Raw genomic sequence first — 18573 nt, forward strand, 5'->3', positions numbered from 1 at the left:
TTGAGCAGGCTGTGGGTCCAAACCCTCACCCTTCAAGGATAACTTATCTTCCGGACTTAGGTAGTGATCCCTTAGGAAAGGTCTTATCCACCTACTAGACCCAATGTCAGTGGAGCAGGGAGAATCAGTAGACTAAATGTAGCTGCTGGCTCTAGACTCAGCCAGCCTCCTGTGGGATATAGTCAGCATGAGCCATGGCTGGATATCTCTGAGGGTCTCTCACAGCATAAGCCAGGGGCAGGACTTGGACATTGGCCTTTGTGCCAACTCTCACCACCACCTCCCCAGCCAGCCAGATGCAGAGTGAGGCAGGGCTAGGCCAGCTACCCACCTATCGGTGCAGACCACATCCCTGCCAAAGCTCACTTTGGCAGCTTCTGCTCCTGGGGCCCAACCAGACAGCTGCTTCAGGAACAAAGTGCCAGGGGACCCTTCGAACATGGATGTTTTAAACTGCAGTGAAGACAAAGGAATATGAGCTTATCACAGCTAGTTTGAGGAAAAGATAGCACCAGAAGTCAGGAAGAGAACAGTGATTTGAACCAGTCTTCTTTGGGGCAGCTGGGGGCAGATTCCATTTAAAACTCATCCTTTCCTTTTCTGGCCCTTTCTTGCAACTTGAAAGACCCCCATCCTTAAGCCCCTGCATATCTAAAATCTAAAGAATTCAACTCCCAACCTCTGGTCGCTTTTATCCTTTCTTCCAGTCCCCAGTATGTTTATTGCTTTCCTCTGAAAGTCATCCAAAGGGTTTATTTACATCTCCCAGATGCTGAAACAGGAGGACAGCACTCAGAAGCCCAGGAGTGGTGAGAGCTAGCTGGTAAGAGCTGCAGCCCTGAGTGTAAGGCCATTGTGTTGATTTTCTGGGGCCAGGGTGGTCTAATCCCCAGCTCACTTGATTCTTTTTTTTTTTTTTTTTTTTTTTTTTTTTTTTTGCCAAAGGCTCTACCCAGTTCAATCTGCCTCTTTACAGGGCATTTTCTTTTCTTCTTTTTTAAATTTCTTTTTTATTTTTTTGGTACAGGGATCGAACTCGAGATCTTGCACTTGTGAGGCAGGTGGTGGCACCACTGAGCTAAATCCCCGGCCCTACAGGCCATTTTCAATCCCTTACTACTGCTGCATGTTGTAATCAAAATCCCAGCTGGAGTCATACAGGTAGGTCAGGTAAATATCCCTTCTACCAAGAACTACATCCAGGAATCAGCAAGATGTGAGGAGAGCAGCACCACTAACTGCCCTTGGCCTCTCCATCCCCAAAATGAAGCAGAACCAGATGCTGCAGCTACCCACCCCCTCTCTCCTTTAGAGTTAGCTTAAAAATGCTTCTTTTAAGCATTGACTCTTCTGTGGCCTCCTGGTCTCCTCTGCTGTGCTCTGGCTTCTCTGCTGGCAGATGAGCTTTATTTGAAAAGCTTTCCTCCTAAGTGTAATTCCATTGCCTCTTTTCCACCAGGCAGGCAAAACCCTCTCGAAGGACCACACATGTGCTCCTGATCTCCAGTGCTGTCCTGAGCACTTAAGAGAGCCGGCAGTGACCTCTGATCCTCTTCCCCTTTGCCTCCTCAGACTTCCTCTGTTGGTTTTTTATGGCTTAGCTTCTTCTTGAATCATGTATCAGGGTATTATACTGCACACCCCCAATCCCACATGGAAAACTCTAATCAGCGCTCTCCTTCGGCATGCATGGAGCTTTTCCATGGCTTGCCCCTTTTCTGGTTCTCTTAGGGTTGGCCCAATGCCAGGTCAAAGAATTTCAGCTCTGGAGGCCAGAAAATGTCTTTGCTGTTCCAGCTCCTGAGGTCTGGGTCATCTCCAGCACCACCATATTAAGGCTAGCTTAGTAAAGTCTGCCACTCCTCACTCCAATCCCTGCAGACTTGCTGTTATAAGCAAGATCTATGAGCTGTCAGCCAGCCTTCTTTTAAACTCCTAGCTCTGAGTTGGCTCCCCAAGTCAGAGGTGGAGCCAAAGGCCCCAAACTCAGCTTTGTCAGGTCCTCTATAATGGGGATAATTTACTCTTTCCCTGTGGTTTCAGGTTAAGACTTGGTAATATGCAGGACATTCTTTCTCTGAACTTACTTTATATTTCTTGGCAGACACCCCACCCAAAAAAGCCTTCCACATGGTATCTGCAAGCAATGAACACACACACACACACACACACACACACACACACATTTTTTTGGAGACAAGGTTTCACTGTGTTGCCAGGCTAGCCTCAAACTCCTAGTCTCAAGCCATCTTCCTGTCTCAGCCTCCCAACGGCTGGGATCCCACGCCTGGCTATTTTGCTTTTATATATAGTTTACAGTGTATGTATGCTCATTCAATTCTCTTACCTGTGCTGAGACAGGTACTCTTTCCCTATTTTACAGAGTTTGAGGCTCTGAGCAGTTGTAGACCTGCCAAAGCTTTTGGGTCCTCAACTTGTTGTGGTGGGTACTACAGAGGCATCTCAAGAATCATGTGTGAGATCTAGAGAGCCCTCTGGCAGCCAGGAACCATTGAGAGAGGTTTCTGTTGGCAAAAGCATAGGTGACTTGCCCAAGGCTCACACATCTACTCATTGCACTCAATCAGCCTTATCTTGCTAATTCAGTACCATTTCAACCACATTTCTCTCTTAGGAAGAACTTAGCCTTAACCCTTTAAGTTGGGGTCTTGGAGAAACTAAATGTTAGAAGACACTGGCTCAGACATGAAGAGAAAAGAGGCAGGGCAGGCCCCAAATATTGTCAATAACCAGCCTAGGAATAGTCGAGCAGGGGAATGTTGTATCACTTCATAAAAGCCTATGCCGATCATCAACAAACACACTAATCATTTTGTTATTTTTTGTGGTAATGGGGATTGAGCCCAGGGCCTTTGCAGTGAGATATATCCCCAGCCCTTTTTAAAAATTTGAAACAGGTTCTTGCTAAATCACAAAGTTGCTTGAACTTTCCAATCCTCCTGCCTCAGCTTCTGAGTGGTGGGATTACAAGTGTGCACACTCACCTGTCTTTGGTGCACATTTAAGTATGCTGGCTTCAGGTTGTTACACAACTCCCCACCCTCACGGTATTTATGTATGCATTTTAGAGGTTTGCAAGTACTTTCTCTAAACCAGTCCTGCATTTTTTTTTTTTTTTCCGGTACCAGGGGTCAAACTCAGGACCTTTTGCTTTCAAGGCAGGTGCAGTGCCTCTGAGCTAAATCCCCAGCCCTGTACTGACTTCTATTATAAATTGGGAATTGTACTTGGTGATTCTGGTTGGAGAATCCTGAGTGACCAAGTGTTTTAGAGGCCAAGTATGCTCACTAGTTATATGGATCCAGGAAGCTGCCACTTCATTTCTTCCATTGCAGTCTTCCTAATTCTCTTACCCTCAATATCCTTGCTCTCAACTTCCCTAGACCACAAGAACTTATTTTATGCCTGACTCTCTGTGGGTACCTAGGTACCTCAAAGCATTTTACTGTCTTTCCCTTTGATGGGACACTAAGAAGTAGATTAAGATTTGAACTCAGCAGTCTGTACTTCCATTTGCATAGTCCATGAGTCCATGGCTTTGGGTTCACAGGAGTTATTTCTCAACGTAATTTGAGACTGGACATACCATTTCCGTACAATAACCTTGGCAGGATCCTTCTGCACCCAAGTAAACTCCATTGTGAACTGAATGGAATAACTCCTGTTGGTCCCTGTTATTAGCGCAGGATGTCCTGAAGGTTATTTTTGTAAGTCTCCATCCTCAGAAACATCTAATTTTGTACTAATAATGACAGCCATTAGGGTACAGATGGTAAGATTTTCTTCTCATTTATACTCTCATATTAAGAACATTAGTTCTTGGGCCGGGGATTTAGCTCAGTGGTTTCACCGCCTGCTGCACAAGCACAAGGGCCCAAGTTTGATCCCTGGTACCAAAAAAAAAAAAAAAAAAAAAAAAAAAAGGAAGAACACTAGTTCTTTTAGAAAAGTAAAAATCTGTTTTGGTACCGGGGGTCAAACTTGGGACCTTGTGCTTGCCAGGCAGGCAGTGGAACCACTGAGCTAAACCCCCGGCCCAGTAAAAATCATAAACTGATTTGAATTCATGTCACTTAATTCCACTATGGGTATTCGAGGACCAATGAGCAGTCTGCCTGAAATATCCCACCTGAGAGAACGAAGCAGCTGTCAAAGCCATTATCCTGCTCCCGAGAACAAGTCCAGGGCTCACCCTGGCACATGGCTGACTCAGGCCATTGGAGAAGGACTGTCTTCCTTTGGAAGTATCTGTTTTCTTGACAAGAGTCTTAGTTGGTAAAAACACTATGGTAACTGTAGTAGGCAGCTTTACAGGCAGGATATATGAATTTTGTTTTCTCTCTAAAGAATAAAAGTGCAAGGTATGCCTGAGGCAGGTCAGGAAAAGGAATTTGGACACATCAGAAAACATTCTGTGGGAGCTATTTGTTTTGTTACTTTACTGCAATGCTCCCTAAATTATACCCTTTAAAAGGTATCAGTTCCAGGGTCTCACTCTCCTGGGTCCCTGTAAACCTGGGAAAGGACACCAAATAGACACCATTTCCCTAGCCTACATTTTGTTGTCAGATGTGACCTTTGTCCCAATACCTAGAAGTGTCAAAGACCATTGTCATGGATGTAGAGTTTGTTTTCTAGTCTTCAGCATGGCTTTGAATCAAGTTTCCAACCCGGCAAGAATTAAAACAAGAAACAAAGACAGGTAGAAGGGTGTCTAAGCAGCCAAGTCTTCCCTGGAAGAGAAGAGGAAGACGGGAGAAGTGAATAACAGGTTTATTTGTATATATACGAGAAGAGTTAACGTTGCTGGGTGAGAAGAGGCCGGGCCGTGAGGCCGTAAGGCTTCAGTAGAGGAAGGCACCTTGACAGACAACAAGAGACTCTCAGCTTATTAAATCAAGCACAGCTGCAAACTTCATTTGGCCCAAGCCAACAACTCATTTAACTCATTTATCTATTATCCCCAGGAAACATTTACAAAACCAGGTGGGAAATAAAGCAGAAAGTAAGTTTTACTTACCTGGACCTGCCACTTAAAACTTTATGTACAGGATGCAGAAGAAAACACAAGAGGCACTTCCAAGTTGTTTTTAATCTAACCAGTGCCATTTACCTTGCTAGTAAAAATACCTACTATGGAAGAATTTGGGGATTAAATGAACCTCCAAAGTTGGGGCCTCAATTCTACAGTAGTTTAGGCAAAGGGATCCTGGAATAGGTCAGGTTTCCAGGAAAACACACACACACACACACACACACACACACACACACACACACACACACACACACACACGCACACACACAGATATTTGAAGTGAGGACAGAGTGGCTGCAGAAACATCCATTTCCCAGCCTACCTTGGGGAGTATTCCACAAGGCCTATCTCCTGGTGAGCTGAACCTGTGTGTTGGGAAAAGTCTCTCCCCAGGGATGGGAGGCATCCTTTTAAAAGTGATCTTTTTTGGCTTCTAATGTTAATCAAAATGAACTCTGACTTCTCTTTTGAGTACTCAAATAAGATAAACGCTTTTAACATGAGACTAAGTTCTCCATCTGGAACTGTAACTATCACTAGCAAGTTCCCAAGGGAATGCTACTTCTTTACTCTTCAGGAAGATATGTAGATTGTCTTTAGAGAAGTCAGAAGAGGCTACCTGCTGATTAGATGAACATAAAATAAAATATAACATAAGGACTGGGTATGCTAAGAAGGGGAAGAGAAACACACTGAGTGGTTGTATCTTTTTTGTATATAAAGGATTACAAAATTCCAATTTAATACATTTTGGAAAAGCAAATGTAAAATAACTTGGGCTTATAAAACCAGAATTTACAATTATCTGTGAATAGTTAAAGACAAATCATAGAACCATTTTAATTACAAATCCAAAGTAACTAATGTTGGTTACAGAACCACCGTTCCACTCCCCCAGTAAGAGTCCAGGTGAACTGTACATCCCACTCTACTCACACTCTTGCATGCCCTCAAAAACAGTGCTCTCACACGCAGCCCCATCACACATATACTAGGCACGTCCTCCTTTCCACAAAGCTTAGCAAGATGGCAGCTCCTCTTGGCTTACACCAACTCCTGTCCTTTTATAAAGCTCCTAGTTGCCTAGTACCTTTGCGCTCAAGAAAAGTATATTGTTCTCTCTCTTCCTTGCCAGTATTCTGCCTTTCTTGATGTCTGTGCCAATAAGACATCTGACCATTCTTATTAGGTCTTGCTGTCTTGCACAACCCTTCACTGATAACTGAGTGACTGTAACCACCACCATTACAATGCTGAAAATCTCTTGTCCTTTCCCCCCCCCCCAAACATTACCTACTTCAACAGAACTGAATTTCTTTTGGGAGCCAGGAGTTAAAGCAAAGACTCCTCTTCCCACACCCTCTGCCTCTTACTAAGAATCTGTCACTTTAAGAGATGTCTACTGCTCTGCAAAGTTCAATCAGAATACTACAGCCTCGGTCAACTGCAAGCCCAAGGGAAGACGCCAGTCCCATCAATTCTGACCAATGGTTTTGGGTTGAATTAAAAGAATACCATATTCTGGTCTTTACTACACTTCATTAACACACCTCTAACACCCACTTTAGTCATCTGGACACAAAGCTCTGGAGAGTTGTCTTTCCCTCTTCTTTAGTATGCCTGGTCACCATCAGTCGGAGCCAAGGAAGCACCTGGCCTTTTGAGTGTCTCTTCGGAACTAGCACCTAACTGGTTAAAGCGCATTATCCGTGACTAGTCAATAATTTATGACATATTCGCAAACAATGAAATTCATCAGGGAGCTATATGTTCTTGAATCTGAAGTTCTAACCTCTTGTTAGAAATGAAAATGCTTCACTTTTAGTATCTCCATATTATATGCTCATTGAAGAAGTGTTAGAGAAAACATGGAAGGTTTAAGAAAGGAACCATGATTTCCTCTCCAGCTGAGCCAATGGCTGAAGCCTTGTTTATATTCTGCAGGTATAAACCTACAACTTAATGGGTGCACAATCTGATCTATCAGGCACTCCTCCTTAAGACCTGAACACCTATGACATGTGAACAGGGTGAGATGGCAAAAACTACAAACCCACAGGTCCTTGCTGATGGTCAACTAGAAGAAAAGTCTCATAAGACAGTGAGCTCACAGTGCCAGTGTGCACACACAGAGGAGAACAGGTCAAATGTCTCAACAATGACTTTCAGAGATCCTTGCACAGGGGCACAATGCTCTTGTCTCACTAGAAAAGAGTTACTTGGACCTCTCCCCATTCCTAACACAACACAGGCCAATAGTCAGCTAGACATTCAGACCCACGGTTGAATATTGAATAGAAGGGAGCAGCAGCAGACACAAAATTTCAGGCCCTGGTTTTATGTGCCTTTAATACTTTTTTCCTTTCTGCTGTGTTCACTAAACAAGAATATTTTCTGAAGGCTACTTTTTGTAGCTTTTTGTTTTCCCTTTGCATTTATCATGTTTTTAGTTTCTTCTCTGAGGAGCAATTCTCTGAATCTGTGTCTTCCAACTCAACTCGGTACCTTTTGAGGCCACTGTGGCCATGAACAGCCCTGCTGCTGTCTGTGGCTGGTGTGTCAGTGGGGTCCTCTCTTGTTCCAGCATTGGGGGTTTCACAGGCCATTTCAGACCCACAACAATCTTTGTGTAAGAGAGTCCCTGTCAGGGGTGAGTTATCATGGTCAGTGTCTGAGTGTCCTGGGGAAGAGCAGGCTACTACCTCCAGCTCCCCGAAGTTCTGCCCATTGTTGTGGGGATGAGGGGGCCGGGGGTGTAAGCGTCCATTGTTGTGGTTGGCACAGATGGTTTCTAGGTTCCGCTCCTCACTGTCATCAGACTGGGTCCTAGAACAGTTGCCAGATCCACTGCTGAGAGTGGAGCCAGATGCCTTGGGGACAGGGGGAGAGGGTGGCTCTTCAGCCCGGCTGCTCAGGACCTTGCTCAGGGCCTTTCCATTGAGCTTCTTTGTTTCAAAAGAGTGTTCTACAGAGCTACCATTGCTGGTGTCCTGAGAGGTGCCCTCTGGTGCCTCTGCCCGAGGCTGGCTGCTGTGCTCATGGCCTGGGCCACTACTGAGATTTCTAATGGACGTCCCTTCTTTACTTGCATCTTTGCTGCAGCCTTCTGGGGACAGGTCCTGATTCCTCTGGGCCAAGGCTGTGTTCAGAGAGGCTTCCTTACTAGAAGAAGGGGCAGGGTTTTCCTTGTGGCTGGTTCCTGCTCTCCCTTCATCTGCGTCCCCTGCTATTAGGGAGGCCTCTCCGTCTTTGTTATTTGAGTAGGAGATGTAGGAGTAACGGAGCCACTTGTAAGCTTTAAAAATCTTTCGCTCAACTGATTCTATGTCTGAGGTTGGTGACCCCCGGCTCGGCTGAATCTCAAGGGCGGAAGTGCTTCGCTCAGGGGAGGAGGCTGGGGAGGAAGAGAGGTCATCTACTTTGATCTGAGGGTAGTCGCAATTGTCCTCGCCAATGTAGGTGCTGGTGGGTTTGGTGGGCACACCAGGCCTCTCCTCCCGAAGCGTCTTCTGCCTCCTCCGTGCAGCGTTCCGCTGCCTAGTGGAGGTGCGGCGCTCATTCAGCTCCTCCTCATCCTCGGAGCTGCTGGAGCTGCTGGAGCTGCTGGACTCATCCTCAGGGCTGGGTGAGCGGGGCCGGGGGAAGAGGTCTGTGTCCAGCTCGACCTCACAGGCGTTCTCCTCTGAATCTGACTCATTGGACAGGGCTAGAAGGCGTTTGTCCTGGTAACGCCGCAGAGCTGAGAGGCGCTGTTGGCGAGAGGCAGAGTCCTCACAGGAAGGGGCTGGTGGGGTGGACGCTGCTGCAGGTGTGGCGGTGACACGCAGGGGCCCCAGGTGGAAGGCACTGTCGGCTTCATCCACGGTGGGGGGTGGAGAGCGGGGCAGCGAGGCCGAGGATTCCGAGTCAGTGTAGCCGGAGCGCTCACTGACCCCTGCGTGCAGCTGGAGGATGGTGCTCTCACTGAGGTCACTGTCCGAGTCCGAGCTCCAGCCCTCGATCTCTCGGCGGACCAGGGAGTCAAAGAATGCCATCATCCGGGGGTCCTCCTGGACAGACTGATTGGCGTAGTCATGGGACAGGCCACTCCCACTGTTCAGCACCAGGCTGATGTACTCTTCATGGGTGTAGAGGCAGCGGGAATCATCTTCAATGCGGCCATCAAGGTCTCCGGTACATCCTGGCTGTTTGTACGGGCTCCATATCTGCATAGATGAAGAGAAAAGCAATCAGAACTGACTGGAAAGGATGCTATAGCTGGTGGTGATAAAGAACACCAAGGCAGGGTTTCCACAGGCCCTCCCCATCTTAACCAACTCTATATTTTCTAGCTGACAGTGATGGCAGTAGTCCTGTAATGCCAGTACTCAGCCTGAGGCAGGAGCATCACAAATTCCAACTTAGTCTGGGCTGCATAGCAAGACTCTGTCTCGGAAAAAAACAAAACCATAAACAAAAAACTTTACCAGACTTGATCAGGTGAGTTGCAGTTGCATATGAAAATAGGTTTCCAGAGTAAGATGTGGGGAAAAAGCCTGGTCTAGAACAATGGAGTAATCTCATGTCAAGAGACCTAGGTCATGTCTCTAGGTCCAGGATAATTACACCTTGTCTTTCCCACAATCTCCTCCCTTCAGGTTCCTCTGTTAGTAGCTCGCAAATTATAATCTTAGTCTCAGAGGACGGAGGATGCCCTTATGAAGGTTGCCAATGTGTCAAAAACTTTCAGAAGGTGGAAGCTGTGCCCAGAGAGGTCCCACTTCTCCTAAGTAAAAACAGCCAGTAGGGAGTCCTCTCATGACAGTAGTTCAGCCTATACCTAGCTCCACTTCTCTCCAACTGCTACGTGTCTGTTTTTAACTAATGGGAATTGCTTACTGGAGCACTTGATAAGAATAGCCAACTGCCTACACTGCAGTTCCCTCTTGGACATGCAGACACCAGTTACCCAGGAAACTGGGTTCTTTTAACCAGGGAGCTGCTGGCTCGCTCCCCAACTCTTCTCCTAGCTGCAGGAACAGGTAAGACACACTCCTAGAGGAATGACTGCAGTCTCATCCTTTAACACTCCCGTACTCCCTGGTCAGGGACCTGGTTTGTAGTGAAAAGGTGGCAAAACTAAGATTCCAACTCAGGTCTATCTGATTCAAAGGCCCAACTTTATAGATTGGGTAAGTTATGCAAAAATCAAATTCACGGTAATTAAGCTGTCACTGCAAAGGAGAATGATTAGTTCCACCTGACTGCCAGACTGGTCCACAGAGAAGCTCAGTTACCTCAACATGTAGCCATGGCAACTCAATGAAATTCCAGGCGATTTTCTTGCCTGACAGGCTGGTGTCTATCTTTAGATGGCATCCAACCCAGAGAACAGTGGCGATATCTGAGGACAAATTCACCTCCTTGTGGGAACTTTCCTGAGGCTCATTCCTGCTATCATTTACTTGGCAATTTCTGGGAGACCATCTCTTTGGAAGACTCCATGTTCAAAGGGGGCTGAAGAAACCTTCCAGAGTTGCTTCTCCCCACCAGTTCCCAACTCAGATTCATTCTTCCTTCAGTTTTGTTTCCTGTCTGCAACTCCTTGGGTGTTTTCTCCTCTCTAGCTTCATAATCTTACCCAGGAGTCTTAAAACAATGTTTCTCAAACTCTGGAGTGCTCAAGAATCACCAGAAGAATAACTACAATGTTGACTCCAAATCCTTACTCTTAAGAGACTCTGGGAAAGTCACAGATAAGTACCAGGACTATGCTTTTTTTGGGGAGTGGGGGAGTACTGAGGATTAAACCCAGGGCCTCACTCCTGCTAGGCCACAACTCCAAGCCTTTACAAAAATTTTAGATTTTAAGTAAGGTCTTGAAATGTGGCCTAGTTTGGCCTCCAATTTATGATTCTGCTGCCTAAGCCTCTGAAGGAGCTGAGATTATGGGTGCGAGATTAGAGGCTTAGGACCATGTCACGTGCTATTTCTCTACCCTGAATGGGCCTCAGCTCCCTCCTCTCACAGGGAATTTGATGCATCTCATCCATTCCTGAAATCCAGTGCACTCCCAGGCAGCTAGGGTCTGCCTCAAGGAAGTGGCAGTACAGAGCTGCAGAAGGAGCTTGGCCTCACCATGTCCTATGGTCCTGAGCAAATGACTTCACCCTTGAAAGTCTGCTTCTCATCCACAAAAATGACAACTATGAAATGACACCACTTAGTAAGCACCAACAGACACAGTACTTTCTTTTTCTTTTGGCAAATGAATTCAGTAACCAGAGAGCTTTATATCCATTCTCAGAGAGACCTGAACATCAAAAAGTACTAGTCAGTATTATCTTGTACTAGTCCCTAGTATCTTGGTCATCATTTTTAAAACATCAGTTTCAAGCATCTGTGAAATTGTTTATTTCTTTACTCCAAATGTCATCAACCAAGAAGCAAAGGAATGGGAAGAACAATGACAACAGAAAACCCCAATTTCCTAGCCAGGGGCAGTGGCACATGCCTATAACCCCAGCTCAGAGAGAGGCTGAGGCAGGAGGATTGCAAGTTTGAGTTTTGTCTGGGCAATTTAGGGAGACCCTGTCTCAAAAAAATATAAAAATAGGTCCAGGGAAATATGGTCACTATGGTGATCTGTGCAGACTTAGGTTTCAAATGGCTAAACATGCCTGCTGGTTCCTACGGGAACCTGGAGCAGTATGCTCCAGAAAGCTGTCTGGATAACCTCACAGAGAAAATATTTTCTTCTCTTTCTTAAGAACTTGGCTAGTTTCCAACCTATGACCTTTAGGGTAAGGACTTCAGTTGACTAAACAGTAATTGTAGAGACTCAGCACAGAAGCATCCCAGAAGGCACAGCCAAAAAGGAATTTCTCTTCTAAAGGAGATGCCCAAGCAAAGAGCTCTCTGAGAAAAAGAACGACGTCAGCAGGCCTAGAGAGGATATGTTACAGTGCCAACCCATTAGTCACAGGCCAGAGGAGAGGAGAAAGCAATGTAAGGAACGGGGCCCTCTCATCCAAGCAAAGGACCACAGGGATGATCAAAGCAGGCTGCTCACTGCTCTTGCGCTAGCATGGTGAATGCGGTGTCACAAAGGACAGAGTTCTATCTTAGCTTTACCCTTAACTAACTGTGTCACTTCAAACATAATTTATAATTTAAATTTTATCACCTATAAAAAGAAAAGTTGATAAAAATATTCCTGAAGTCCCATTCTGTCCCTCTAGGGAAAAAAGTGCAGCCATCAAAGTTAGTCCTGATTCTATCTAACAAAGCTTAAACAGAGAAAGTTGGACCAAAGGCAAAAATATTTACCCACGGACTAATGTTATATCCCCTCCATTTGTTAAGTGGTGGGAGGGGGGACGGGGGGATCCTTACTGTGTTCCCCTTAGACTCAAGCCTGAGTGGCTGAGGTTATAGGTGTGCACTACTGACCCTGGCATCGATATTTTATTTCCTTCATTTTTTGTGTGGTGTTGGGGATTGAACCCAGGGATGCTCTGCCACTGAGCTATATCCCCAGTCCTTATTATTTTGGGACAGGGTCTCACTAAGTTACCTCAGACTTGCTGTCCTTCCTCAGCCTTCCAAAAAGCTGGAATTACAGTTATAGGCCACCATGCCCAGCTTCAATAATTTATTCCTGACAGCTATTTCTTGTCATCAAATATAACTTCATTTAACTTTTAATAGTTAAAAACAAAAGAATAATTGCTAAGTAATCACAAACAGTTTTTACTTTTTCTCTGAAACTTATCTCAGGTTATTTTCCTTCTGAATCTTCTTTCATTTTAAGAAAAAAAATTGAGAAATTAACTTTTTTTGGGGGGGGGGATATCATTTTATCCTTACTTAAAAGTTAAGTTATCACAGGGTCCTTACAAATTCATCATTTTTCCTGTACCAAGTTCCTCAGATGTGGAAAAAGGATTATGAGCAACTGGAATATGAGTGATGGGCCACGGACTATCTTTGTGTGGATACAGGTAGGGTGCCCCTCTGCTGCAGCTATAAAAATATTCCTTGCCTGAGGTAAGTTTATTCACCTGATATGCAATTGGTGTGTTTAGTATTCACATCCAAGTAGTCTCAATCACATCTACATGTAATAGTTTTTTGTTTTTTTTTAAATATCCTGACACAATTTAGCTATGGTTCTGAAAAATCACTTGTTATACCTATACCATATTAGGACAACAATTAGTGCAAAGTGTATATGGAGGGACAGTGTATACTAAAGGGATACCTCCAGGTAAGGTTTAGAAAGCAGAATTCATCATACTGAAGATGAAAGGCCACTGAAAATTTAACAGCATACAAAGTACTATCTAGAATCCACCATCCGTTTCAAAGTCTAGTGATTTTTGTTTTTTCTTTGTTTTCTGAAGTAATTAGTTTTTAAGTGATTCTAGAGTTATAGGCCAAGGGTATAGGGAAGCAATGAGACTTTAGACCAGCAGGCCCAGGAGATTCAAAGATATCTTAAAGGTCTTCAGCTGAGACCTGTATATATAGCCTCTATCATAAAAATAACCATGGTAGGGGCTGGGAATTTAGCTCAGTGGTTCTGCTGCCTGCCTTGCAAGTGCAAGGTCCTGAGTTCTACCCCAGGACCAAAAAAAAAAAAAAGCCATGCTTGATAGTTACCTATATGCACAATCAAAGGGGTAAAGAATATATATAAGCATATACATAACTGTAAGCATATAAATGTAAGATATAGAAATGTATTCATGTATATATGTAGTTTTATTCACAAGTGAAGGAAAAGCCATCTACCCTTTTCTGTGCAATTGTGGTACAAACAGTATTTCTAATGAAAAAATAGATACATGAGCACCACTGAGCTAAATCCCCAGCCCATAAACTTCTTTTTTTTAAAAAATTTCTTGGACTGGGGATCTAGCTCAGTGGTTTCACTGCTTGCCTTGCAAGCACAAGGTCCCGAGTTCGATCCCCGGTACCAAAAAAAAAAAAACCAAAAAAACCCAAAAAAACTTCTTAATAAATGTATTAAAAATAGTTCTGGGCTGGGGATTTAGCTCAGTGGTTCCGCCGTCTGTCTTCCAAGCACAAGGTCCCGAGTTTGATCCCCGGTACCAAAGAATAGTTCTGAAGTTTAAATCACTTTCTAATATCAACTTCTCAATATTTTTTGATATGTCAAAATCATTAAAAATTTTAATAGACCTAAGTGTGTTTAGATATGATGTCCTATATACATTGTTCCAGTTTCTTCTGATTATGAACTGTAATAATTTCTCTAAAGGACAGAAAAGGAAGGTGCCTCACCTTGATAATCTTTTCTACACCAGAAGAGCAGATCATGTAGGTGTGGGGATTAAATCGGACCTGGTTAACAATAGATCGATGCCCTTTCAGCACCATGAAGGCTCCATTGACCACCCTTCCAATGCCACCTGGGAAGACAGAAGGACACAAAAATCAGATGAAAGTAAACAGATAATGGCAGATACACAGCTCTGAACAGGAGCTGACATTTTTTATTAACTATACCAACAGCAGAATGCTTAATTTTACAGATAAAGTTGCTATGGAAAGAGAGATGAAATGCCTCAGCATATGGCTTCCTAAGAGCCTTTATTTAGTCTATTAGCTCTGCTCACACCCACCCACTGCAATTCCATTGTCCATGAAACCAAAGCCACTTCAAATGTTTCTCAAGTTTTTGATCTTCGAGTTAGAATTCAATTATTACCTTAGAAAAGGTTGACTGAGAAACAATGATATAAATGCACATAAGACATCTTTGATCCACTTGCCCCAAATTCTATGATGAAGACAGGAAAACAAACTAACAAACAAAACCCACCAAATAAAAAACAACCCACTGGGAAAATAATGAAGAGAATCCCTTTTCTCCCTTGATAGCAGGGAAAACTAAAGGTAAAGAAAGGAGATTTAAATCACTTCTATATTAAGCAGGGCCTAAATATTAAGAATGTAAATTAGAGAGCCTTAAAAACACCATGTATGAACTAAAAGTCAACAGGCCACTGATAGAAAGCTGTATTTTAAGGACCATCCTGTAGCCTTTCTGTTTCAGTGAATGATAAAAAGTACCAGAGGCCTGGAACTTGTAACACAGACCAAAGATGTCATCACTTATGGGCTTGGGATAAACTCTGAGCTTTAACTCCATTAGTAATGGTGTCACATCCATCCATAACCCATACATCCAAGTTCTGAACCAGGTTGCTTCCAGGTAGCCATCAACAGCTGAGTACATATAAAGCCAACTATGCCCTTGGCCAACAGAAAATGTGATGCATCCAGACAAAAACAAATGAGTGTTCATTTATGTAATCAATGAATAGCTTCTCAGTTGTTACCAGAAGCATGGCACCATGAGTGCACAAACTATCACTGGGTAGTTTCTGCTCCACATGCATCCAGCCCACTCCCACTCCACTTTTTTCAAACATTCATTCCAAACTTTTCTTGATGTCTGTGTCTAAAGGAAAAATGACCAGAATATCTCTTCCCCTTAAATAATCTTGTTCTAGCGCTGTCTTCTGGTTTTGGTCTCCTGACACAAGTCCTCTTCTGCCTCATCCAAGAGATCCCCCTCTATTACCATGGACATATTAAAAAAAAAAAAAAAAAAAGCAAAAGATTTGACGGCAAAAGGTTTCAGACTACACTGGTGTCCTTTACCCAAATGTTTTCCCAGATGTAATGTTTTTTCTTTTCTTTTTTCAGATAGGGTCTCACGATGTACATATGGTCTTGAACATAATATGTAGCCTGGACTAACCTCAAACTTGTGGCCGTCCTCCTGCCCCAGGCTGGGATTACAGGCACATACCACCATGCTCAGCTTTCCAGTATTTAATTTTATTAATACTTGAATTATCCAGGATGATTATACATTTAAAGCTATTGATATCTCAGTACAATAGCATCAAGTTTGCTAATAAACCACAAAAAAGACTAGGAAAAAAGACTAGGACATAGGAGTGGAGGGGTTTTTTTTGGTACCAGAGATCAAACTCAGGACCTTGCACTTGCGAGGCAGGCGAGACAGGCAAGGCGCGCCTGAGCTAAATCCCCGGCCCAGGAGTAGAAGCTTTTTAATGGAGAAAAGGCATCAGGAAAGGTTAAGCACTGAGCTAGGCTACCATGGTGTCGGGTGGGGGACCCTTAACAGTCTGAGTGTACTGTTCCTAGGATGATATGGGGAAGGAGGTGACTTGGGCCTAATTAAAGTAAAACTAAATGGGAGAACTAGTGAAAAGAGATCCATGGGAATCTAAGGAACCTAAAATAGTTATCCAAATACAGGGATCACAGGAACCCAAAGGAGCTCTGCTGGTTCTATTTCTTTTCTAGATCAGGTTGATTGAACTCATACTCAGGTTAAAAAAGATACTGCAAATATTTTCAGCATTTCATGTAACAACCTTATCTGGCAGATCTACATTGAGTTATCAAACACAATGTTACAAAACATACTGATAAGGCATAAGTGTGAGGAAATACATAGAAAAGTGATCAACCTTGGTAACAGTAGTTATTTGAATGATATAATGGATATCACATCTTTAAAATTACTTTCTTGGGCTTCAGAGAATTCATCATATGATAGCATGGGATATTCACAAAGAATCCAATGGTTAATTCCATCTTCATCCTAACTCTTCTTATTTGACCTATGTAAGATTCAACATAATTGCCTCTGCCATGGTTTTCCTACTACACCTCATCAGTCAGTCTTTCTTGATCTCCTTTTGGCTCCTCTTTTTGACTTCTTAACTTTGGACTGTCTTAGGATTCAGTCCTTTTTACCAGCTACACTCACTTGACTGGTGATTTTGTCTATTGTTATGGCTTTAATTACTAACTCTGTGCTACCAAAACTATTTATTTTCTATTTCTAATCCAGATCTTTTTTGAACTTCAGACTTCCAAATTATTTAACATCTCTACCTGGTGTTTGTCATCTCAAACTACCTAATCCACTCACTCCCCTTGACCATCTTTTAGGAAATTCTGATGGCTTTACCTTCAAAATACATCTGGAATCCATTCCCTACTACCTTGGTTTAAGTGCTACTACTCACCTATGAGACTTCTAGCAGGTCTCATTTCTTTGGCAGCCCAAATTCTACTGTCTATCTTAAACTCAGCAGCCAGAGCAATCCTTTTAAAATAGGTCAGAACATATTTGCTCTTCTGCTCAACATTGTTTAATGGCTCATTTCCTCAATAACAGCTTATGTGGCTTAGCATGGACATCGCTCATGCCCCACCTTCATCTCCTACCATTCACCCCACCATCACAGTGCCCAATAATTTCTGTGTGGTTTATCAAACACACCAGGCACACTCTTTAGGACTTTTGTGCAGGTTCTCCCTAAAATGCTCTTCCCCCAGACTGCTGCATACCTTTCTCAGCACTTTGAGGTTTTGGCTCAAATGTGACCTTCTCAATGAGGCCTATACTGAACATCCTATCTAAAACTGCATTCCCATAACCACTTCCTGCTATATCATTTCCTAGACTTCTTACTCTGCTCTACTTCTTAAATAGCATGCCTAAAAGCTTTAAACAAACATACAATCTGATTGTGTCTACTGTTCATTGTCTGTTTCCCTTGCTAGAATGTAAACTCCGTGATGGCAGGGTTCTTTTGTCTCTGCTGTATCCCAAGCCTGTAGAACAGTGCCTAACACATAGTAAGTTTTCAGTAAATATTTAATGAGTGAATGAAAAGATCTGAGTGTATTACAGTATGGAATACAGAATGCAGGGGGAAGGGCCAGGGATGTGGCTCAGCGGCATTGTGTCTGCCTTGCAAGTGCAAGGTCCTGAGTTTGATCCCCAGTACCGGAAAAAGGAAAAGGAAAAAAGAGAAGAAAAAAAGCCACAGAATTCAGGGGGAAAAGTATTCATCTGTGGGGTCTATTGCCCAAAATGTTGATTATTCTCAAGTGTTTCTTGTTTTTTGTTTGTTTTTTTTTTCGGTACCGGGGATCGAACTCAGATCCTTCTGCTTGCAAGGCAGGTGGCAGAACCACTGAGCTAAACCCCTGGCCCCACTGTTTTTGTTTTTTGGTACTGAGGATCGAACTCGGGTCCTTGTGCTTGAGAGGCAGGTGGTGGAACCATTGAGCTAAATCCCCAGCCCCCTTTCAAGTGTTTCTATGCCTCTAATTTCCTGCTGCCAATTTTGGATATTTGTTTTATTGCATTTTACTGTGGTAAGAGCAGAGGAAAAAAAGCAGTTGAAATCCTACTTATCCTTCAGGGTACTTTACAATGTTAATTACATGAAAACTATACTAATCTGCTGAAATCTCTTCAAGCGCTCCTTAAATGGACCTCGGATTCCACTTTTAATCTGAGTGTGTTTTGGGTGAGCATGCATGCACATATGTGTACATCCTTTTCTCATTCCTGTTATACTGGAAATTCTTTGAATTCAAGAAAGTGTCTTTTGGATGGCCTGTAGAGCTTTGCATAATGTCTTATCTAGGGAGACTCTGTAAATGAACAA

At 43.5% G+C, this 18573-nt stretch overlaps 1 protein-coding gene across 3 annotated transcripts in view; it reads right to left on the reverse strand.

Moving 5' to 3' along the window:
• Positions 1–7387: 7387 nt before the first annotated feature.
• Dcaf5 (DDB1 and CUL4 associated factor 5) overlaps positions 7388–18573 on the reverse strand; it is a 109751-nt gene continuing 98565 nt past the window's right edge. For all 3 annotated transcript variants that reach the window (XM_004837335.3, XM_021247316.2, XM_087195309.1), the window contains 2 exons: positions 14345–14472; positions 7388–9261 (listed from right to left, as the gene is read on the reverse strand). In XM_004837335.3, coding sequence (XP_004837392.1) covers positions 7495–9261; positions 14345–14472 — 1895 coding nt within the window. In that variant the 3' untranslated portion in view covers positions 7388–7494. The remainder of the gene's footprint in view (positions 9262–14344; positions 14473–18573) is intronic.

Source organism: Heterocephalus glaber, unplaced genomic scaffold (genome assembly GCF_053883595.1).
Source record: "Heterocephalus glaber isolate CG9 unplaced genomic scaffold, H.glaber_assembly_v1.0 deba00001608, whole genome shotgun sequence".
NCBI lineage: Eukaryota > Metazoa > Chordata > Mammalia > Rodentia > Bathyergidae > Heterocephalus > Heterocephalus glaber.